Raw genomic sequence first — 18697 nt, forward strand, 5'->3', positions numbered from 1 at the left:
TCGCTCACTGGTAGGTGTAATTATTCGTGCTTCCAAATGATCCACCTAGAAGTAGCCTTCATGAGATACCAGAGAAAAGACAGGCATTGCTTTGCCTGCATGGAAGTTAGCTCTGAGCTTTAATGTAACAAGGTGTTTAGAACATTATTTGAATGAGAGGTAAAACACTAGCAATGATTGTATAAAAACCAAAGATAATTCTGTACTCTCACCAAAGCTTGCCAAGTAAGTGAATATTTTTGTTTGTTTACAAACATACATGGCAAAAGAATAAACCTGTAAATAATACCACCCAGATCATTCACATTTAATCTTACCCTTGTTTTGGCATCGATTTTAGCGCCTCGATCAAGTAAAAGTTTGACCATATTAGCATTTCCTCTCTTCGATGCAACATGTAATGGAGTGATATCATTCTGTAGGAGATAAAGCATATAAAGTAAACTTTCAGATGAGTCTCCTTTATTAGCTCAGCATTGCAATTCATTCATAGAATGGACTAAGACTACTTTACAACCACTGCTGAGACAAATACAGCTTTGTTTCCCTAGGAGGTTAGAAGACGAGAAAGACTATGCATTCATCTACACAGGTGAACCACTATACTAAAGACCCATACTCCACAAAGCTTTTCTGAGCTTCACTCGGCAAGAAAATGATCATAAGAAAAAACAGATTCCTAGCAATCTGCCCTATTTCAAAAGCAACAATGTGCCCGTAAACATTCATTACTGAGCATTACCTGTAAATTCTATAGACATCTAGGATTTGACAATGTACAGCACCATAGCAATCACCTCTAACCAACCTGCTCTGGTAAATACTGTGATAGTTACACTTCAAGTTAGACTTTAAAGTAAATATTTGCATGCATTTTAATTTTTGTTCCTGAATCATGTTCAGCAGCACAATAGTATGCCACTTTGCTACGCACAGAGGACAATTATATAACACATTCAAAGACCCTTTTAAACTACATGCAGCTCAGGTGTTTCTTCATACTTTGGCGGGTTCTCTATATCATAGTGTACATAGTATATATATTCAATCAGATATTGGTCTATGATTTTGTCACTGAAATTGTTAATAAATTTCATGGCAGAGGTGTGGTGAAAAATGATAAGTCAGGGAAAGGGAGATAGTGGGGGGCTGATGGGAGGTGGGGTTGGGTAGGAGTCAGACAGCAAGCCTGCGCCACACTTAACCTGCAGCGGCCGCTCTACCTCGCAGCTCCCTGCTCCGGGTGTTGTGAAATGGCCCATGTAGTCAAGAGTGCCACTCACATTTGGGGCATCCCCCTCTCTCCATAGACAGAGACTGGGCCAGGTCACAACGCCTGGACTAGGGACCTGAGCCCAGACCCCCTGTGAGGTCACAGACTTTATTTAAACTCCCAATTACTGTGAACACTGTGATCTCTGTGCCACAAACCTAGCTTTAATCATATACTGTCAAGTGAACATGAAGAGATTTAAATTGAAAATGTAGCCTCAATACTAAGATGAATATAATTTTAAAGACATGATCATCTTTGTTTTGGGGGATAGTAATAACAGCTGGCTGTATAAAACCAACTTCCTGATGACTGAGAAAGAACAGTTAAGTTTTACTGAGGGCATCTGTCCTATGGCTTTATGCATCAGAGATGCACTCAATGCATTGAATAGCTACAGTATGGTAGATTTGTACAACCCAGCCAATAGACTGTTCAGTATGTGTTTTCTCAAAATAGCAGGTGAGTGGAATGACTAGAATACCAACACAAAAAACAATATTTACAGAATGTGGCAAGCTAACTTGTACTTGATTAGTATGTTGAGCACCTACATCAGCATGCCTTTGACTTACATAATGCTTCACAGTTAACCTATACCTTGGCTACTTTGTACCAGAAAGATTGTATTAACATTATCACACAGATATATTACATTTTCACAAGGAGACAAAGACATAGCTGTTCTATACATTCTGTACAGTATTATAGATCATTAGAGCATCAAGTCAATTAACCTGCCAGGGCAGAATACAGCTCCCAAGATAAGGATGTCTCAGATGTTAAATCAATAGTACACTTTGCCTTAGCCACAAGGCCTAAAAGTAAGCATATATAGTACAATACCCAGGAAATAAATATCTATATTTAAATCAGCTAATTATTATAAGGCACCCAAACTCAAAATAATTATTTTGTTATTTATTGCTCATATACAGTGCCATAGACGTACATGGTGATTTATAAAACAGACAAAGATTGAGTCTCTGTCTCAGTAAGCTTAAAATATAAGAGCCTGAGTCTGCAAACACTTAGTACTGGGACTAATCCTAATTGCTGGGCATAGTCTCATTGGGCAGAGTCCTCAGATGTGCTGGGACAGTGCTTGGAGTCCATGAAATGGAGAAGGCAAACGTATGCTTCCTGTCCAGCCCCCCAATCCTGGTTCAGCCACTGTAACTTAGAGCAGCCTCAAGACATTTCTAAATTGCACCAGGTTTTAACCACCCTCTGAGGCCACTGTGCCAGCAGGGATCACTGGAGTTCAGCATGCTCTGACATACTTCATCCAGCCCCCAACATGCCCTCTATTTCAGCCAAGAATTCCCCCATGCTGAGGGAATCCTTAACTGCTCATTTAGGACAGTATTAAGTCCCCTTTGTGGTGCTGGAGCAATCCAAAGGGGAATTATTGGAGTCAAGAATCTAACCCATTGGCTTCCATGGTACTACACCTGGTAGTAAGTGCTATGTTTGGTACTGTTGGCAAGATTGGGCTCAGCATTAAGGTGAGATCACCCCAAGAAGACATATGCAGAGGTGAAAGTAAGCCGGTATGGTCCAGTACAACGTACTGGGAAGAGCTGGTACGCCATACCAGATTGGACTGGCTTCCCTAGGACGGCGATTTAAAGGGCCCTGGGCTCTGGCCGCTGTGGGAAACCCCAGGCCCTTTAAATCGCCGCCCGAGCCCCACTGCCAGAGTCCTGGGGTAGCAGTGGCAGGGCTCCAGCAGTGATTTAAAGGGCCCAGGGCTCCGGCTGCTGCGGGAAGCCCCGGGCCCTTTAAATCATCGCCCCAACCCTGCTGTCCTGCCTTCTTGGGGTAGCGGTGGCAGTGCTCCGGCAGTGATTTAAAGGGCCCGGGGCTTCCTGCAGCAGCCGGAGCCCCAGGCCCTTTAAATTGCCGCCCGAGCCCTGCTGCTGGAGCCCTGGGGTAGCAGTGATTTAGAAAGTCTGGGCTCCCAGCCGCTGCTACCGCAGCCAGAGCCCCAGGGGCTTTTAATCTTGATTTAAAGGGCCTGGGTCTTTAAAGGCCCCACCTCTTCCAACTGAGGCCACACTTCTTTTGGTTGAGGCCAAGCCCCCTGCTCAGGACTCCAGAGTACCGGTAAGTCCTTTAAGTTACTTTCACCCCTGGACATATGGGACAGGGGGGAGGGAAGAGTGAAGACTTAGATGATATAACTGTGTGGTCACTTGTGAAACTAATGCATGCAACTTCAGGGTTACATTTAAAAATAATTAATTCCATTTATTTTGAAGCTGGGTGTCAAAGACAATGGATATAATAATGGGTGAATACATCACAGTAGCCAAACACTGGAGGGAACTGTTAGCTTTTAGGGGGGAAAGCTGCCTGGCAGAGAGGACGGAGGAAAGGAAAGTGTAGGAATCATTAAGATATTCTGCCTCCTTTCCCCCTCTTCCCAAGAGGAAAGATATCAGTGATGCTAAAGGGACATAAAAAAAGAGACCTCCATCTTCCCACTAAAACTAGCGCTTGAGTCTATCAGGCCTGAAGAAAAAACATTCTTTACCTATCCAGTGAAAGTATAATACAGGTAATGTGGGGCCAATATAAAACCTTTCCCACCTGTTGTGGTGAGTGTACTGGCAGGTCAAAAGAAAGAATCTCAATACCCTCCACCCAGTCCAAGTGCTGTTAGGACAAAACAATTGACTTTACTCATAACATGATTGGACTGGAAGAGAAAACACCTATGTGTGAAGAAATGGGGAGGATATATAAAAAGGCAGAAAAAACTAAAAATTAAGGGCATGGATCTCATTTACCGCAAAGCCGCTTTACACCATTCTGGGCAATGGGCTGTAGGTGAGTGTAAATGTAACAAGCCCAATTTAAAGCCTGGGTATAGTGCCAGAATAGTGAAAAACATACTTAGTGTATGTGAGAATCAGGCTCTACGAGAGAGTCTGGGGGACCTGTGAAAACACAGATAAACCAATAAACAAACAACCTTTTTTCTTTATGGTAAATTATAACTATATTACATGACATAGAAGAAAATACTGCATTTATTTCTGATTCTGCTATCAATAAACTCATGGCAGAGCCCTTTGTATTGACAAAATGATCATGATTAACTCAAAATTAAAATATATTTTTTATAAACCATATAGTCACATTGAGTCCAATCTTGCTCCATCTTTGCCAAACTCCTGTTGACTCAAATGGTGCAGGATCAGATCTAAAATGCATATACAGGTTATTTTCACTCTGAAATATTTATGCATATATACCATTTGTTTGCAATAATAGAAAAAGACCATGCTATTGGTCAAAAATGCATCTAGGTCAAATGACTGAAATTCCTGACCAACAGTATAGTCGATTTTAAAAAGATGATGTTGCACAGTTGCACTCAGGATAGTGAGGTGAGCAAAACCGAAGGAAACTAAGTGGTCTAGTGAAACACACTAGCTTGTGAATGATCAAAGTTCAGTTCCTCTTTCGTGGGCTGGTACAACTGCAGAGGCAGTGTGTGCACATCCCATTTGAGAGTCTTCTCTAGTGACCTATTCAGCCAGTTCATAAACTGGATGAATGAATGCAGCGTAGGGAGCTATATTTAGCTTTCTTTAGCTAGAAGGCAGGTGTAGAGGATATGATGGGACGTAAAGTTAAAAAAATGAGATGGATGAAGGGTCAGTGATTTCACCCTGGGGAAAAAATGTAAAGCAGCTGTATAATTTTTCCATTCAGAATTTAAAAGTGCCATTCTGCTATCTGAATTGTTTATTTGTGGGGGAGTAGATGGATTCCAGGCTCTGCTATCTGTCAATAGCCCCAGTCCTGATCCCTGAATAGTTTAGGATAATGTGTTATTTAAATACAGTCTATTTCAAGAACAATTTAGGACCTCACCCAATGCTCACTGAAGTCAATGGAATGTCTCCAGTGGACTTCAGTGAAGGACCAGGCCAGTAGTGAATAAATCCTGCCCAGCCGTGTCATACTAGTGGCCTCTTCTCCCATCAGTAAAAATACATTCATGGCAGTTATGAACATGAATTGATGAGAGAATAAAGCTCAAGCAAGATTTTCAGTTACGGTTTCTAGTGACAATACATAATCAGGCAAGTGAAATCTGAGTTGCTTGTACCTGGCACCAGAATCTAGAGATAAAAATAAAGCCTCATAACATGTGCAGCTTTGATGTAGTTTATTAATGCTAAAACTCTGGTATCAGCAAACAGTACAGACACCAAACGAAAGGTTTTGAATTCCTTAGTCAACTCACATCAGCTGCTGTCTTATCAGTGTATTTTTATTTGTTTGATCTTCTATAACTTTTTCTCTTTGTTTTTCAGATAGGATAGTAAATCAGGTAACTATTGAAGTAATTTGCTGCATTACAAAATCTAAAACTCCTTTTAAAATGTCCTAAAATGGTGCAACTCTGCACTAAAGTGCCTACTGCAGGGTGATTTGTACCTTCCTCTGAAGCACGTGATGCTGGGTATTGTCAGAGGTAGGATACTGGGATTATATGAATGACAGGTCTGATTCATTATGGCAATTTCTAGCTCTCAGTGTGTCACCATGTCTTATAGGAATATTTTACAGGATGTGACATCCACATATCACAATCAGAAAATCGTATCAGAATAAGCTAAACAGCTATAAAAGCATATAACATATACATGCCCCTTCTTATTTCCCTTAACACCCTTTTCTTTGGTGACTTCATTTGCTCATGACTTGAAGTACTTTCAATAGGCATGCAGTTAGTCACTGCTCTATAATTTGAAGTATGAGATATTACATCCTTATAATTTTTCTTCTATTTAAACCAATTGTGGATTCCCATTTATACCCCTTACAATTATCCCTTGTTTGTTTTAGACTGCAAGCCTTTTAGGGATGGGACCGTACTTTCTTTTGTGTTTGCACAACACGTAGCATATTGTGGGTGATACCAGTAATAGAATCATAGAAACGTAGGGCTGAAAGGGACCTCAACAGGTCAGCTAGTTCAGCCCCTTGTATCGACGCAGGACCAAGTCAAACTAGGTCACCCATGACAACCTATTTGTAAAAATTTCCAATGATGGGGATTTGACAACCTACCTTGGTAACCTATTCCACTGCTTAATTATCCTTATAGTTAGAAAGTTTTTCCTAATATCTATCCTAAATCTTCCTGCAGCAGATTAAGTCAATTACTTCTTGTCCTTTGGACATGGAGAGCAATTAATCACCATCCTCTTTATAACAGCCCTTAATACATTTTAAGATTGTTATCGGTCCCCCCTCAGTCTTCTTTTCTCAAGACTAAATATGCCCATTTAAAAAAATATATAATAATTAAAAATATAAAAAATAAAAATATAATACCTCAGTAATATATTGTTGTTGTGAGTTCCAAAGGTTGTTCATGCACTGTGTGGAAGAACATTTCCTACAATCACGTTTAAATGCGCCACTTTTAATTGCATTTGGTGCTCCCACATTTTTGTATGGTCAGAAGAGGGGACTAAGATAACCCAGCTGCCCCGCTCTATATTATTCAGATGGGTACTCAGAATTTTGAATTCCAGACATTTATATATAAAATAGCCTAAACATTTAAGTATTCTGTGCCCATCAACTATCTGAATATAAATCCCAAAATTGTTAAGAGAAATGTTCCTGTTTGAAAGGAGATCAGGTCCCTGTTGACACATTCCGCCATTCTTTACAGCTCAAGACTGAAGTTTAAGGTTATCCTTTATTGTTTCAAATGAATAACATGAATGACAAAGTCAGTCAGCAAATGAAGAGCCAATTTAAAAACACCAGAAAACAAATTTAGTTAGTTTTATTTCAAAAGTAAAATATTCCTTCTGGTTTCTGGTATTATCTGCATCCTGTACAATCCCCTAACCAGCCCGCCCAAACAGAACCTGTGGCTTTGAAAATATATGGAGAAATGGATGTTGCTTGGAGGAAAGGTAAATATTTATACATCTTCTTTCTATCACACCAAAGGTTTATATGTAGCTTTCTAACACCAAGCAGATTGCTACAATGCTGGTGGGCTAGATTGTTTCAAACACAGACCTGTGTAGGGGGCAGTGTGGAGCTGCCCTGCCCCAGCAGGATCACAAGGATTGACAGTGATTGTGCTGAGGCTCAATCTCTCCTGGGGCTGCTTGGTGAGTGTGGGCTCTGCACTATCTATTTGGATGGCACAGATTGCTCTCTCTGTCATGCTTGCCATGCTCTATGGGCTGGTGTTGGAGGGGCAGAGCCATGCTTCATGTCCTCTTTGCCCCCTTCAGGGTGATTTGTTCCCCAGAGCAAGGACTGAGCAGCCCCTCCTCACAGAAACTACTGTTGTAATCAGTTCTTGTGCTTCCCCTTCTCCCACACCCTCATGCAAGGGTTGATCACAGTCTGGTCATATACAGTCAATTTACATGGTATCAATCAGTTTATAAAATGACTTGGTTTGACTGGCTGGTTCCAAACACTTATACAGTGATTACAGCCCAAAGTATAGATGTGGAGGGAGTATAAAGCCTCTTTAACCAGATCACTGCCTCATCACCACAATGTATGTACTTCAAAAAAAGATTTTACCAGCACTAGTTCAGTTTTGTGGCCCCTAATGAGGTTTTTAAATGGCCTGTAAGAAATGCCTCCACCTCTGTAGTTTTAACTTTTTTTAGGGCTGTCAATTAATCACAGTTAATTCATGCAATTAACTCAAAAAAAATCAATCGTAATTAGAAAAATTTATCACGATTAATCACAGTTTTAATCGCACCGTTAAACAATAATAGAATACAATTTATTTAAATATTTTTGCATGTCTTCCACTTTTTCAAATATATTGATTTCAATTACAGCACAGAATACAAAATGTACAGGGCTCACTTTATAGTATTTTTGATTACAATAATAATATTATTTTTGTTGTTACATAACTTCACTTAAAAACAAAATAATGTAAAACCTTAGACCCTAAGTCCAATCAGTCCTACTTCTTGTTCAGCCAATCGCTAAGAGAATCAAGTTTGTTTACATTTACAGGAGATATTGCTGCCCGCTTCTTATTTACAATGTCACCTGAAAGTGACAGGTTTCAGAGGAACAGCCGTGTTAGTCTGTATTCGCAAAAAGAAAAGGAGTACTTGTGGCACCTTAGAGACTAACCAATTTATTTGAGCATGAGCTTTCGTGAGCTACAGCTCACTTCATCAGATGTATACCGTGGAAACTGCAGCAGACTTTATATATACACAGAGAATATGAAACAATACCTCCTCCCACCCCACTGTCCTGCTGGTAATAGCTTATCTAAAGTGATCATCAGGTGGGCCATTTCCAGCACAAATCCAGGTTTTCTCACCCTCCACCCCCCCACACACAGAAATTCTGTGTGTGGGGGGGTGGAGGGTGAGAAAACCTGGATTTGTGCTGGAAATGGCCCACCTGATGATCACTTTAGATAAGCTATTACCAGCAGGACAGTGGGGTGGGAGGAGGTATTGTTTCATATTCTCTGTGTATATATAAAGTCTGCTGCAGTTTCCACGGTATACATCTGATGAAGTGAGCTGTAGCTCACGAAAGCTCATGCTCAAATAAATTGGTTAGTCTCTAAGGTGCCACAAGTACTCCTTTTCTTTTTACCTGAAAGTGAGAATGGGCATTTGCATGGCACTTTTGTAGCTGACATTGCAAGGTATTTACATGCCAGATATGCTAAATTTTCATATGCCTCCTCAGGTTTTGGCCACCATTCCAGAGGACTTGCTTCCATGCTGATGACGCTCATTAAAAAATATTGTGTTAATTAAATTTGTGATTGAACTCCTTGGGAGAGAACTGTATGTCTTCTGCTCTGCATTTTACCCGTATATTTCATATTACAGCGGTCTCCAATGATGACCCAGCACATGTTATTCATTTTAAGAACACTTTCACTGCACATTTGAAAAAATGCATAGAAGATACCAATGTGAGATTTCTAAATATAACTACAGCACTTGACCCAAGGTTTAAGAATCTGAAGTGCCTTCCAAAATCTGAGAGGGACGAGGTGTGGAACATGCTTTCAGAAGTCTTAAAAGACCAACACTCCAATGCGGAAACTACAGAACTCAAACCACCAGAAAAGAAAATCAATATTCTGCTGGTGGCAACTGTCTCAGATGATGAAAATGAACATACGTCGGTCTGCTCTGCTATGGATCATTATCGAGCAAAATCCGTCATCAGCATGGATGCAATGTCCTCTGGAATGGTGTTTGAAGCATGAAGGAACATATGAATCTTTACCACATCTGGCATGTAAATATCTTGTGATGCTGGCTACAACAGTGCCTTGTGAACGCCTGTTCTCACTTTCAGGTGACACTGTAAATAGGAAGTGGGCAGCATTATCTTGTTTGTTTGAGCAATTGGCTGAACAAGAAGAAGGACTGAGTGGACTTGTAAGCTCTAAAGTTTTACATTGTTTTATTTTTGAGTGCAGGGAAAAAGACAGGCAGGAAAATGTCCTGGCTGGAGTGAAAGCTGGACACCGCCTTGGGGAGGAAGGCCTGGTGCGGTCTGAGTTGCACATTATCCCTGTGGAAGACCATGTAAGGTGGTTCCAAGGTGAAGGCCTTCAGCTCAGAAATCTGTCTCGCAGAGGTAATAGCAACCAGGAAAGCCGTCTTCCAGGAGAGATACAGGAGGGAGCATGTGGCCAGCGGCTCAAGTCGGGGCCCCATGAGCCTTGAAAGGACCAGATTAAGAACCCACATAGGGATAGGCTGACGGATCTGAGGATATAGACAGTCCAAGCCTTTGAGAAAGCAAACAACCATAGGATTGGCGAAGACAGAGTGGCCAGACGTGCCTGGATGGAAGGCTGAGATGGCAGCAAGGTGAACCCTTAAGGAGGAGGCCTCCAGGCCTTGCTGTTTCAGGTGCAGGAGATACTCTAAAATGAGGGGCACCGGCACCTGGAGGGGGTGCGGCGCTGGTCACACCAACACAAAAATCTTTTCCACTTCACCAGATATGTGGCTCTAGTAGAGGGCTTCCTACTGCACAGTAGGACCCATCTTACTTGGTCCGAGCACAGAAACTCCGTGGGGTTCGGCCATGCAGCTCCCAAGCTGTGAGGTGGACGGACTGTACGTTGGGATGACAGAGTCGACTGTGGTTGTCAGTGAGTAAGTCGGGGAGGAGAGGCAACGTGACTGGTACGTCGACCGACAGCTCCAGCAGCATGGTGTACCAGTGCTGGCGAGGCCATGCTGGAGCTATCAGGATCACCTTTGCCCCCTCCCTTCAGATTTTGAGTAGGACTTTGTGCACAAGAGGGAACAGAGAAAAGGTGTAGAGCAGGCAACCTGTCCAGGGCAGCAGGGCCACGTCTGTGAGGGAGCCTGGGCTAGACCCTGGAAGGAGCAGAATGCTGGGCACTTCCTGTTGTATCTGGTGGCAAACAGGTCAACCTAGGGAACCCCCCAACTTTGGAAGATGGAGTGGACGACATCCGATTGGAGAGACCACTCGTGTGAGTGGAAGAACCTCCTGAAGTGGTCCGCCAGCAGGTTCTGGATCCCTGGAAGAAAGGATGCTATGAGGTGAATCAAGTGGGCTATGCAGAACTCCCACAGTCGAATGGCTTCCTGGCAGAGGCGGGTGGAATGGGCCCCCCCTTGCTTGTTGATGAAAAACACGGCTGTGGTGTTGCCCGTTAGAACCGCCACGCAGCGACTTTGCAGTTGGGCCCGGAAGGCTTGGCAAGCCAAGCGCACCGCCATTAGCTCGCTGACATTGATATGGAGGGAGATCTCATTCTGTGACCACAGGTCTTGGGTCTGGAGGTTCCCCAGAGGTGCCCCCAACCCAGAGCTGATGTGTCTGTAACCAGGGACAAGGAGGGCTGTGGGCTGTGGAGGGGGACTCCCCTGCACACTGCTCGGGGGTCGAGGATATGTTCCAGCACCATGACCATTGAATTCAAGCTGTCTCGCCCTGGATGGTAGGCTGAGGTGAGCCATGCCTGCAACGGCCTGAGCTGGAGCCTGGCGTGCTGAGTCACGTATGTGCAAGAAGCCATATGGCCAAGCAGTCTCTTGCTGTCGAGGTCGGGAATTGCTGAAGGCCCTGAATGATGCCCGCGATAGCTCAGAAATGGGACTTCGGCAGGAGGGCCTGAGCTTGAACGGAGTCCAGCACTGCCCCAGTGAATTCTATCCTTTGGGTCGGTTCTAGGGTTGACTTGTCTACATTGAGGAGGAGACCCAGCCATTGAAAAGTACACCTCACCAAGCAGAGTTGGGACTGCACTTGCTGTCTGGTGCGGCCCCGAAGTAGCCAGTCATCGAGGTAGGGATATACTGGCACCTGCCATCAATGGAGGAAAGCAGTCATGACCAACATGCACTTGAAGAACACCCAGGGGGCTGTTGAAAGGCCGAAGGGAAGGGCCATAAACTGGTAGTGTCCACGAAGCTCAGGAAGCGCCTGTGCACCGAATGAATTGCTATGTAGAAGTACGCATCCTTCATGTCGAGGGCAGCATATCAGTCTCCAGGATCCAGAGAGGGGATAATAGTGCCTAGGGAGACCATGTGGAACTTCAGCTTTACCATGAAGTTGTTGAATCCGCGCAGGTCCAGAATGGGCCTGAGGCCCCCTTTGGCTTTGGGAATTAGGAAATAACAGGAGTAGAACCCCTTGCCCCTTAGCTCCCATAAAACCTCCTCTACTGCTCCCATGGCAAGGAGCCCCTGAACCTCCTGAATAAGGAGTTGCTTGTGAGAGGGGTCCCTGAAGAGGGATGGGGAAGGGGCGTGAGAGGGTGGATAGGAGCAGAATTGGAGAGAGTATCCCATTTCCACTGTGAGAAGGACCCAGCGGTCCGAGGTTATTTGGGACCACGCATGGTGGAAGTGGGATAAACGATTCAAAAAGGGCGGGGAAGGATCCAGAGTTGAGTCCGGAACACCGTACTCGGGCATCCCTTCAAAATGCCTGTTTGGAGCCCGACGATGGTTTGGTTGGGCCCTAGCCTTATCCTGTTGGGGACTGGAAGGCTTCCTTCTGCCATTCCATCCCCTCTGCCTGTAGAAGACCTGCCTCAGCCGAGAAGGGTAGGAGTGTTGTTGCGGCTGCTGGGGCTTGAAGTGCTTCCGCTGGGTTGCCAGGGTGTGCATACCCAGGGACTTCATAGTTGCCCTTGAGTCCTTAAGGCTATGCAGCTGAGAGTCAGTCTGTTCTGTGAACAAGCTCTCCCCATCAAAGGGCAGGTCCTGCAGCATCTGCTGAACCTCAAGTGGTAGGCCCGAGGCTTGCAACCATGAGGTGCACCTCATGGCAATGCCCGAGGACAAGGTACGTGCTGCTGAGTCTGCAGCATCCAGTAAGGCCTGCAATGAGGTCTATGCCACCATCTTGCCCTCATCAACAAGGGCCCCAAACTCCCCTCTGGACTCAGGTGGCACAAGCTCCTTGAACTTGAGCATTGAGTTCCAGGAGCTGAAGTTATAACAGCTCAGGAGTGCCTCTTGGTTAGCAGTCCTGAGCTGGAGCCCCCAGTGGAGTACACTTTGCAGCCAAACAAGTCCAGCTGCTTGGTTTCTTTCGACTTGAGCGCTGGGGCCCGCTATCCCTAGCGCTCTTTCTCATTCATGGCCGCAACCACCAGTGAGCAGGGTTGCGGATACATGAAGAGCTAGTCATAGCCCTTCGAGGGCACAAAGTACTTGCGTTTGACCCCTTTGGCCATAGAGGGTATAGAGGCGGGGGTCTGCCAGATGGTTTTGGCATTGGCCTGAATGGTCTTGATGAGGGGCAAGGCCACCATTGACGGACCTTCCGGGGCCAAAATGTCTACCACTGGGTCCTCCGATTCCACCACCTCCTTGGCCTGCAGACCCATATTGCGCACCTGCCCCCATATCAGGGTGTCCATGGTCTGAATGGCCTCAGTCCCGCTCCGTATACTGAGACCCCATTTCCAAGCCTGAGGAACGGGATTGGGATTGGGATTGTGAGGGCCAGGGTGGTGCCGTGTGGACCTGCTTTGGAGAACGGCGTCGTGAAGCTGGAGAGCATTGTCGTGAAGCTGGGGAGCTATGCCAGGACATGCCACAGTGCCAGGACCTAGAGCAGTACTGCGACCTGGAGCTGTGCCGAGATGGTGAGCGGCGTTGTGACCGGTACCAAGTTTGGGACCTATTCTGCAAAGGCGACCGTTGTACGGAGCAGCGCCGTGACCAGGAGCGATGACACGATCGGGAGTGGTGCTGCAAGTGCGACTGGTGCCACAACGGGGAGCAGTGCCGTGACGGGGAGCGGTGCTTGGACCTTGAACGGTGCCGAGGTTCGACCGATGGTGCCGATGATCGGAACAATGCTGGCTTGCCTTGAGTGCCACACGCTGAGGCACTGGAGGCTTGGCATGGAGCAGAGGAGACCCCGGTGCTGTCATGGCGATGAGGTCCCTCGCAGCCACAAAGGTATCCAGAGTGGACGGCATCTGCATTTCCACAGTGCTGTGGGTCAAAGAGTCCAATGGCACCGGACACGATGGTTCTCCTTGTGGGGCCAAAGTCGACGGTGCCACGTCCACAGCCTTAGCGCCCGGGTGCTCCTCTTTGGGATGCGCCCTATTGGCAGGCTCCAGGTGGGTGGGTCTCTGCGCAGCAGAGATACTCTTCTCCTGCTTCCAGTGCCACTTCGGTGCTGGGGAGTGGGATGATGCCAGGCTGAAGCCGCCAGTTTCAGCACCGGGGAGCAGCGGTGCGGCAGGTCTTGGCCAGAGTCCATCTGCGGGGCCACTTTCACCACTGTCGCCCAGGCACTGCGCACCGAAGAACTCGGTGCTGGTTCCTGCTGCGCCAAAGAAACCTGGGGTCTAAATGCCACCTCCATAAGGAGTTGCTTAAGACAAAAGTTCCACTCCTTCTTGGTCCTAGGATGAACCCCTTTGCAGATCCTGAACTTTTCGGCTTGGTGAGCCTCCCCCAGACACTTCAGACAAGAGTTGTGGGGGTCACCTGTTGGCATGGGCTTGGAGCAGGATTTGCAGGATTTGAATCCTGGGGATTGAGCGTGAGAGCCCTCCCAAGGGAAAGCAGTCGGGACAGAGGGAGACCCCCCCAACCCAACTGCTACTAACTACACCAAAAACAAAAAGAAAACTACAAGAAAGAACAAGAACAACTACTATGAGAATCAAGCTAGGGAAACGTGGAGAACTTGCTAAGCAAGATGCCACTGTTCCAACGACCGTCACAGGCGGTAAGAAGGAACTGAGGTGGCGCCAGGTCAGCAGGGTCATATATTGCGCGCTATGGAGGTGCGACTCCAGGGGGCTCCACAGCCGACCTGACGGATGCTGCTAGGGGAAAAACTTTCCGATGGCCGTGCATGTGGCATGCGCACACCTAATTGGAATCGATATGAGCAATCACTCAAAGAAGAATCAATATATTTGAAAATGTGGAAAACATCCAAAAATTTTAAATAAATGGTATTCTATTATCGTTTAACAGTGCGATTAACCGTGATTAATTTTTTTAATTGCTTGACAGTCCTAATTTTTTTTTCCAAATCCAATTTGTTATCAAAATATTAGAATGAGTTTGGATTTTAATAAGACCCTCCTCTTACTTCCAGATTGAGAGCAGGATCTGAGAAGGGTTTAATATTGACATTGGAGGAATGCATGAAAGAATAGCTGATGACTGCCAGACTGTCATGCCAGGAATTTGCTATAGAACTAGGAGAAAGTATTACTAAATTTCTAGCTTTTGTGTATTTAAGTTCTCAGCCATAACATTGCACAATATATTTTTTCTGCCAGTGAAATATTTTATTTATCTATACAACTGTATGGCTACATATATACACTGTACAATGTCCACTATGAAAATTCAATATTCACTCCCCCAGGAATCTTCCTTTGTTTAGAATTTTGAGATGCCACAGTACCACCATCATTGCAGAAGACCAAATCTTACATTTTTCATGGAACCTGACATGCATGCACAGACTGCAGTGAGATAGACTGTGATTCTTTTGAAATGAGAAAACAATATGTATTTTCCTCTTCCCCAGGAAGCCTCAAAAGTAGCCCAGAATTCTTAAGCTTTTTTCTCAGTTTTATGTAATACATGCCCTATTTAAGAATTTTTTCTCCAGTCTCAAGATGCATGAAATAAAAATGTCATAGAAGAAAAGGGAAGTATGCTACTGCAAAGGACAATTATACAAGACAAAAAACAAACAATAAGGAAAACAACAAGTTCTCTTGTCATACTGCTTACACTTATTTGCGGCCAGCTCCTTATGATGTGTTGATGGTATTCTGCTACTCAGCAGTATTGCTATCAGTATTGCATGTTGCCTATATAACCCACTTCAAAACAGTAAAATCTGAATGTTTATTATGAGGTCATATAAGGGATCTCAGTTTTCCTTAGACCGTTTGCACTATTTGGAGTCCTGACTGAAACAGGAGAGAAAGAGAGCGAAACAGTATGAAACTTCAAATGCACTATACAGATGAAGAACTTTTCTTTCTTCAGCAAGAATTGCCTCTACAGAGTCCCCATTCTCATAACACTTCTGACCAATTACAGTCCCTAGTGGAGGGTTGAGGATTGCTTAGTTAAATGAAGGCTGATCTCTTGAAAAAAGAATCAGAGTTATCTCCTAAATTGAGAGTGTTGTGTGAAGGTGTGACTTGAGTTCCATGAGGCAGCTTTATAGAAGTCAGAGGTAGAGACGTTCATTCCTCAATCACATAAGGAAAGCTATCATAGACCTAACAGGATAGGCTTACCTTCTTGGCCGCAACAGGACTGAATACAGAGTTTAATCCATTTACACAATCCCTAAACAGAGACTAACTCCCCAATGGACTTGTGTCCAAAATGCTACAAACAACCTTGGAGACTTGTCACTCAGTGCACCCTATTTATATCCAGCTTATGCAGCCTGCCTTCCCCTTCTAAACTCTAATGTTTCAGGAAGCAGACAGGGAGGCTGATACACTGATTAAGACAAGACTATTTCAGAGAGTACATCGGAAGATTTTAGGGTGATGGCTCAACATGACTTTATACTAATGTAAGCCTGGGAATGGAGGATGGACTATACATAGCTGTACTTCACTCACCCTCCTAGGTTATGAAAGAGCTTGCTGCAGTTTGTCTAAGTATTCAAGATGTGTACCTACCAGAGTGCTAAGATTCAGGCTGCTAGGAACTGGTTCTGTGACTGGATGAAGACTGACCCTGCTTCTGACATACAAAGTCCACAGATGATGGAAAGAAGAATGATAGTCTGATGCACTAAGAAATGTGAATATCAAAACCAGAGAGCCTATGTTGTATCTATGAATCCATGCTTCACCTTTCTGGTGATTTAAGGAAGCAGAGGAATCAGTTAGAAGGTATATATCACTCCCCTCCATGATGAATGTGTCTGTCACTAGCCTGCCACTCAATAATTGTACAAAGGACATCTGGTATCATCCTGGAGGCAAACAGATCGAGAATCTGAGATGCTCCCTTTCTGGAATATTGCATTCACCAACGAAGTTTTCAAGTGTCACTGATATTTGCTCTGATGACTGAAATTCAAGTAATTTAAAAGATAGTTGTTTCTCTCTACCAAGCAAATGGCAAAAAGTGAAAGATCTGATGAACTATGAAGCAGTCCCAAAGTTAACTTGTCATGGCTACACTGGGGCAGGTGTATAGGGGCCCATGCAACTTAGAGGGCCCAGGGAGCACTGGAAGTTCTAGCTGGGATCCGTGGATGCAACTATACCCACAGAAATCAGGCCTAAATGTTCACTTCTCACATGGCTGAGGGCACAGTTGCATCCAAGTCCCACTCCACCTGCTGGAACCCACAGCAGCTCCTCTCAGGGCCAGGGACCGCCACGAAGCTTTGAGCCAGGGGAAGAGCAAGCTTGGCTGTTCTTTTGGTCCAGCCTGGCAGGGAGCTGCAGTGCAGGATGGGGAGCCTATGCCACCGCCACTCAGGCAGAGGTACCTGGTCTGTGTACTCCTGCCCACTCCCAGCTGCGATGGCAACTGCCTCCCACATACCCCAGGAGGGAAGGAGAGCAGGTCTGAATGTGGAGCATAGAGGGAGGGGATGGGGAGGAGGAGTGACTGTGGGGCACAGAGGGGAGAACCTAAATCCCTTCCTCCAAGGAAGCCTTGAGACAGCAGGGAGGGCTAGGGTAAGGAGTGGGGCAGGGGAGACATGGACTCCTGGGAAGGGATGGTAGGGGGTCTCCCTCAAGGGCTGAGATCCTGGGAGCAGGCCAGAAACATGAACCTATAGCAGATAGTTCATGAGTTTACAGAATGAAAGTCTTGCAAAATGTGATTCAAACAGGAGAGGAGAAAAAGTCAGTATTATATGTTGCACTATACTGTTTCACAGACATTCACATTTTGAGAATTGTTATCAAGTACTGAACAGTTGAATTGGCAGATTTGGTGCTATAAATAAGTGAAACACTCATTAAAATTTGAGGAAGGGGCCCACAAAAAAAAACCTGCACAGGGTCCCATATTCTGTTCTTCCACCACTGCTTGGCTACATATATGAAGGGCACAAGCTACCCTCCTCTCTTTGGCAGTTAAGTAATATTTTGGGGCTTCACAGCCTGGCAGGCTCTGATGACTTCAGCCCTTTACGTAAGAAAGGAAAATTCTCAATATTTGCTGTATGGCTTGAAGCTCCAGTGAAGGATGGATTCCCTGAGCTTCAACAGGCTACAAGAGTCAACACTGTCTAGAACATTTCCCTAGTTCAGGTTTTACTCAGGTTATCACTATGGATTGACATGGTTGGCAGAATGGAAATCCTCAAAGGACACTGCCAAACAGATGAAAGCTTATAGAATTTGTTGAGGCACTGCTAGCAGGCTGTCTCCTCCTGAGCTATATCCTATAAATTGGACAAGGTTGCAAAGGTCTCTTTCTCAGAGTCATAGATAATGAATGCAGGAACTCAGAAAAGATCGGGCAAAGCTCTCTTATTAAAGGGTTCAGAGTAGCAGCCGTGTTAGTCTGTATTCGCAACAAGAAAAGGAGTACTTGTGGCACCTTAGAGACTAACAAATTTATTTGAGCATAAGCTTTCGTGAGCTACAGCTCACTTCAAATGCATCCGATGAAGTGAGCTGTAGCTCACGAAAGTTGACGAATTTATTTGAGCATAAACTTTCGTGAGCTACAGCTCACTTCATCGGATGCATGTGAAGTGAGCTGTAGCTCACGAAAGCTTATGCTCAAATAAACTTGTTAGTCTCTAAGGTGCCACAAGTACTCTTGTTCTTTTTATTTAAAGGGCTAGTCCAGGAACTTTTCTATTGGTATATGAAAGCCATTGCTACAGCAGGGTCAAGTAGTAATACTCTCATCAAGTCAGTTTCTG

The 18697-nt window shown here is 44.9% G+C and overlaps 1 protein-coding gene across 16 annotated transcripts in view; it reads right to left on the minus strand.

The window, feature by feature from the left end:
• Positions 1–18697, minus strand: part of ANK3 (ankyrin 3) — a 558892-nt gene that overhangs the window by 167559 nt on the left and 372636 nt on the right. For all 16 annotated transcript variants that reach the window (XM_075130811.1, XM_048856231.2, XM_075130812.1 and 13 more), the window contains one exon: positions 318–416. In XM_075130811.1, the coding sequence (XP_074986912.1) occupies positions 318–416 (99 nt within the window). The remainder of the gene's footprint in view (positions 1–317; positions 417–18697) is intronic.

Source organism: Caretta caretta, chromosome 7 (genome assembly GCF_965140235.1).
Source record: "Caretta caretta isolate rCarCar2 chromosome 7, rCarCar1.hap1, whole genome shotgun sequence".
NCBI classification, from domain to species: domain Eukaryota; kingdom Metazoa; phylum Chordata; order Testudines; family Cheloniidae; genus Caretta; species Caretta caretta.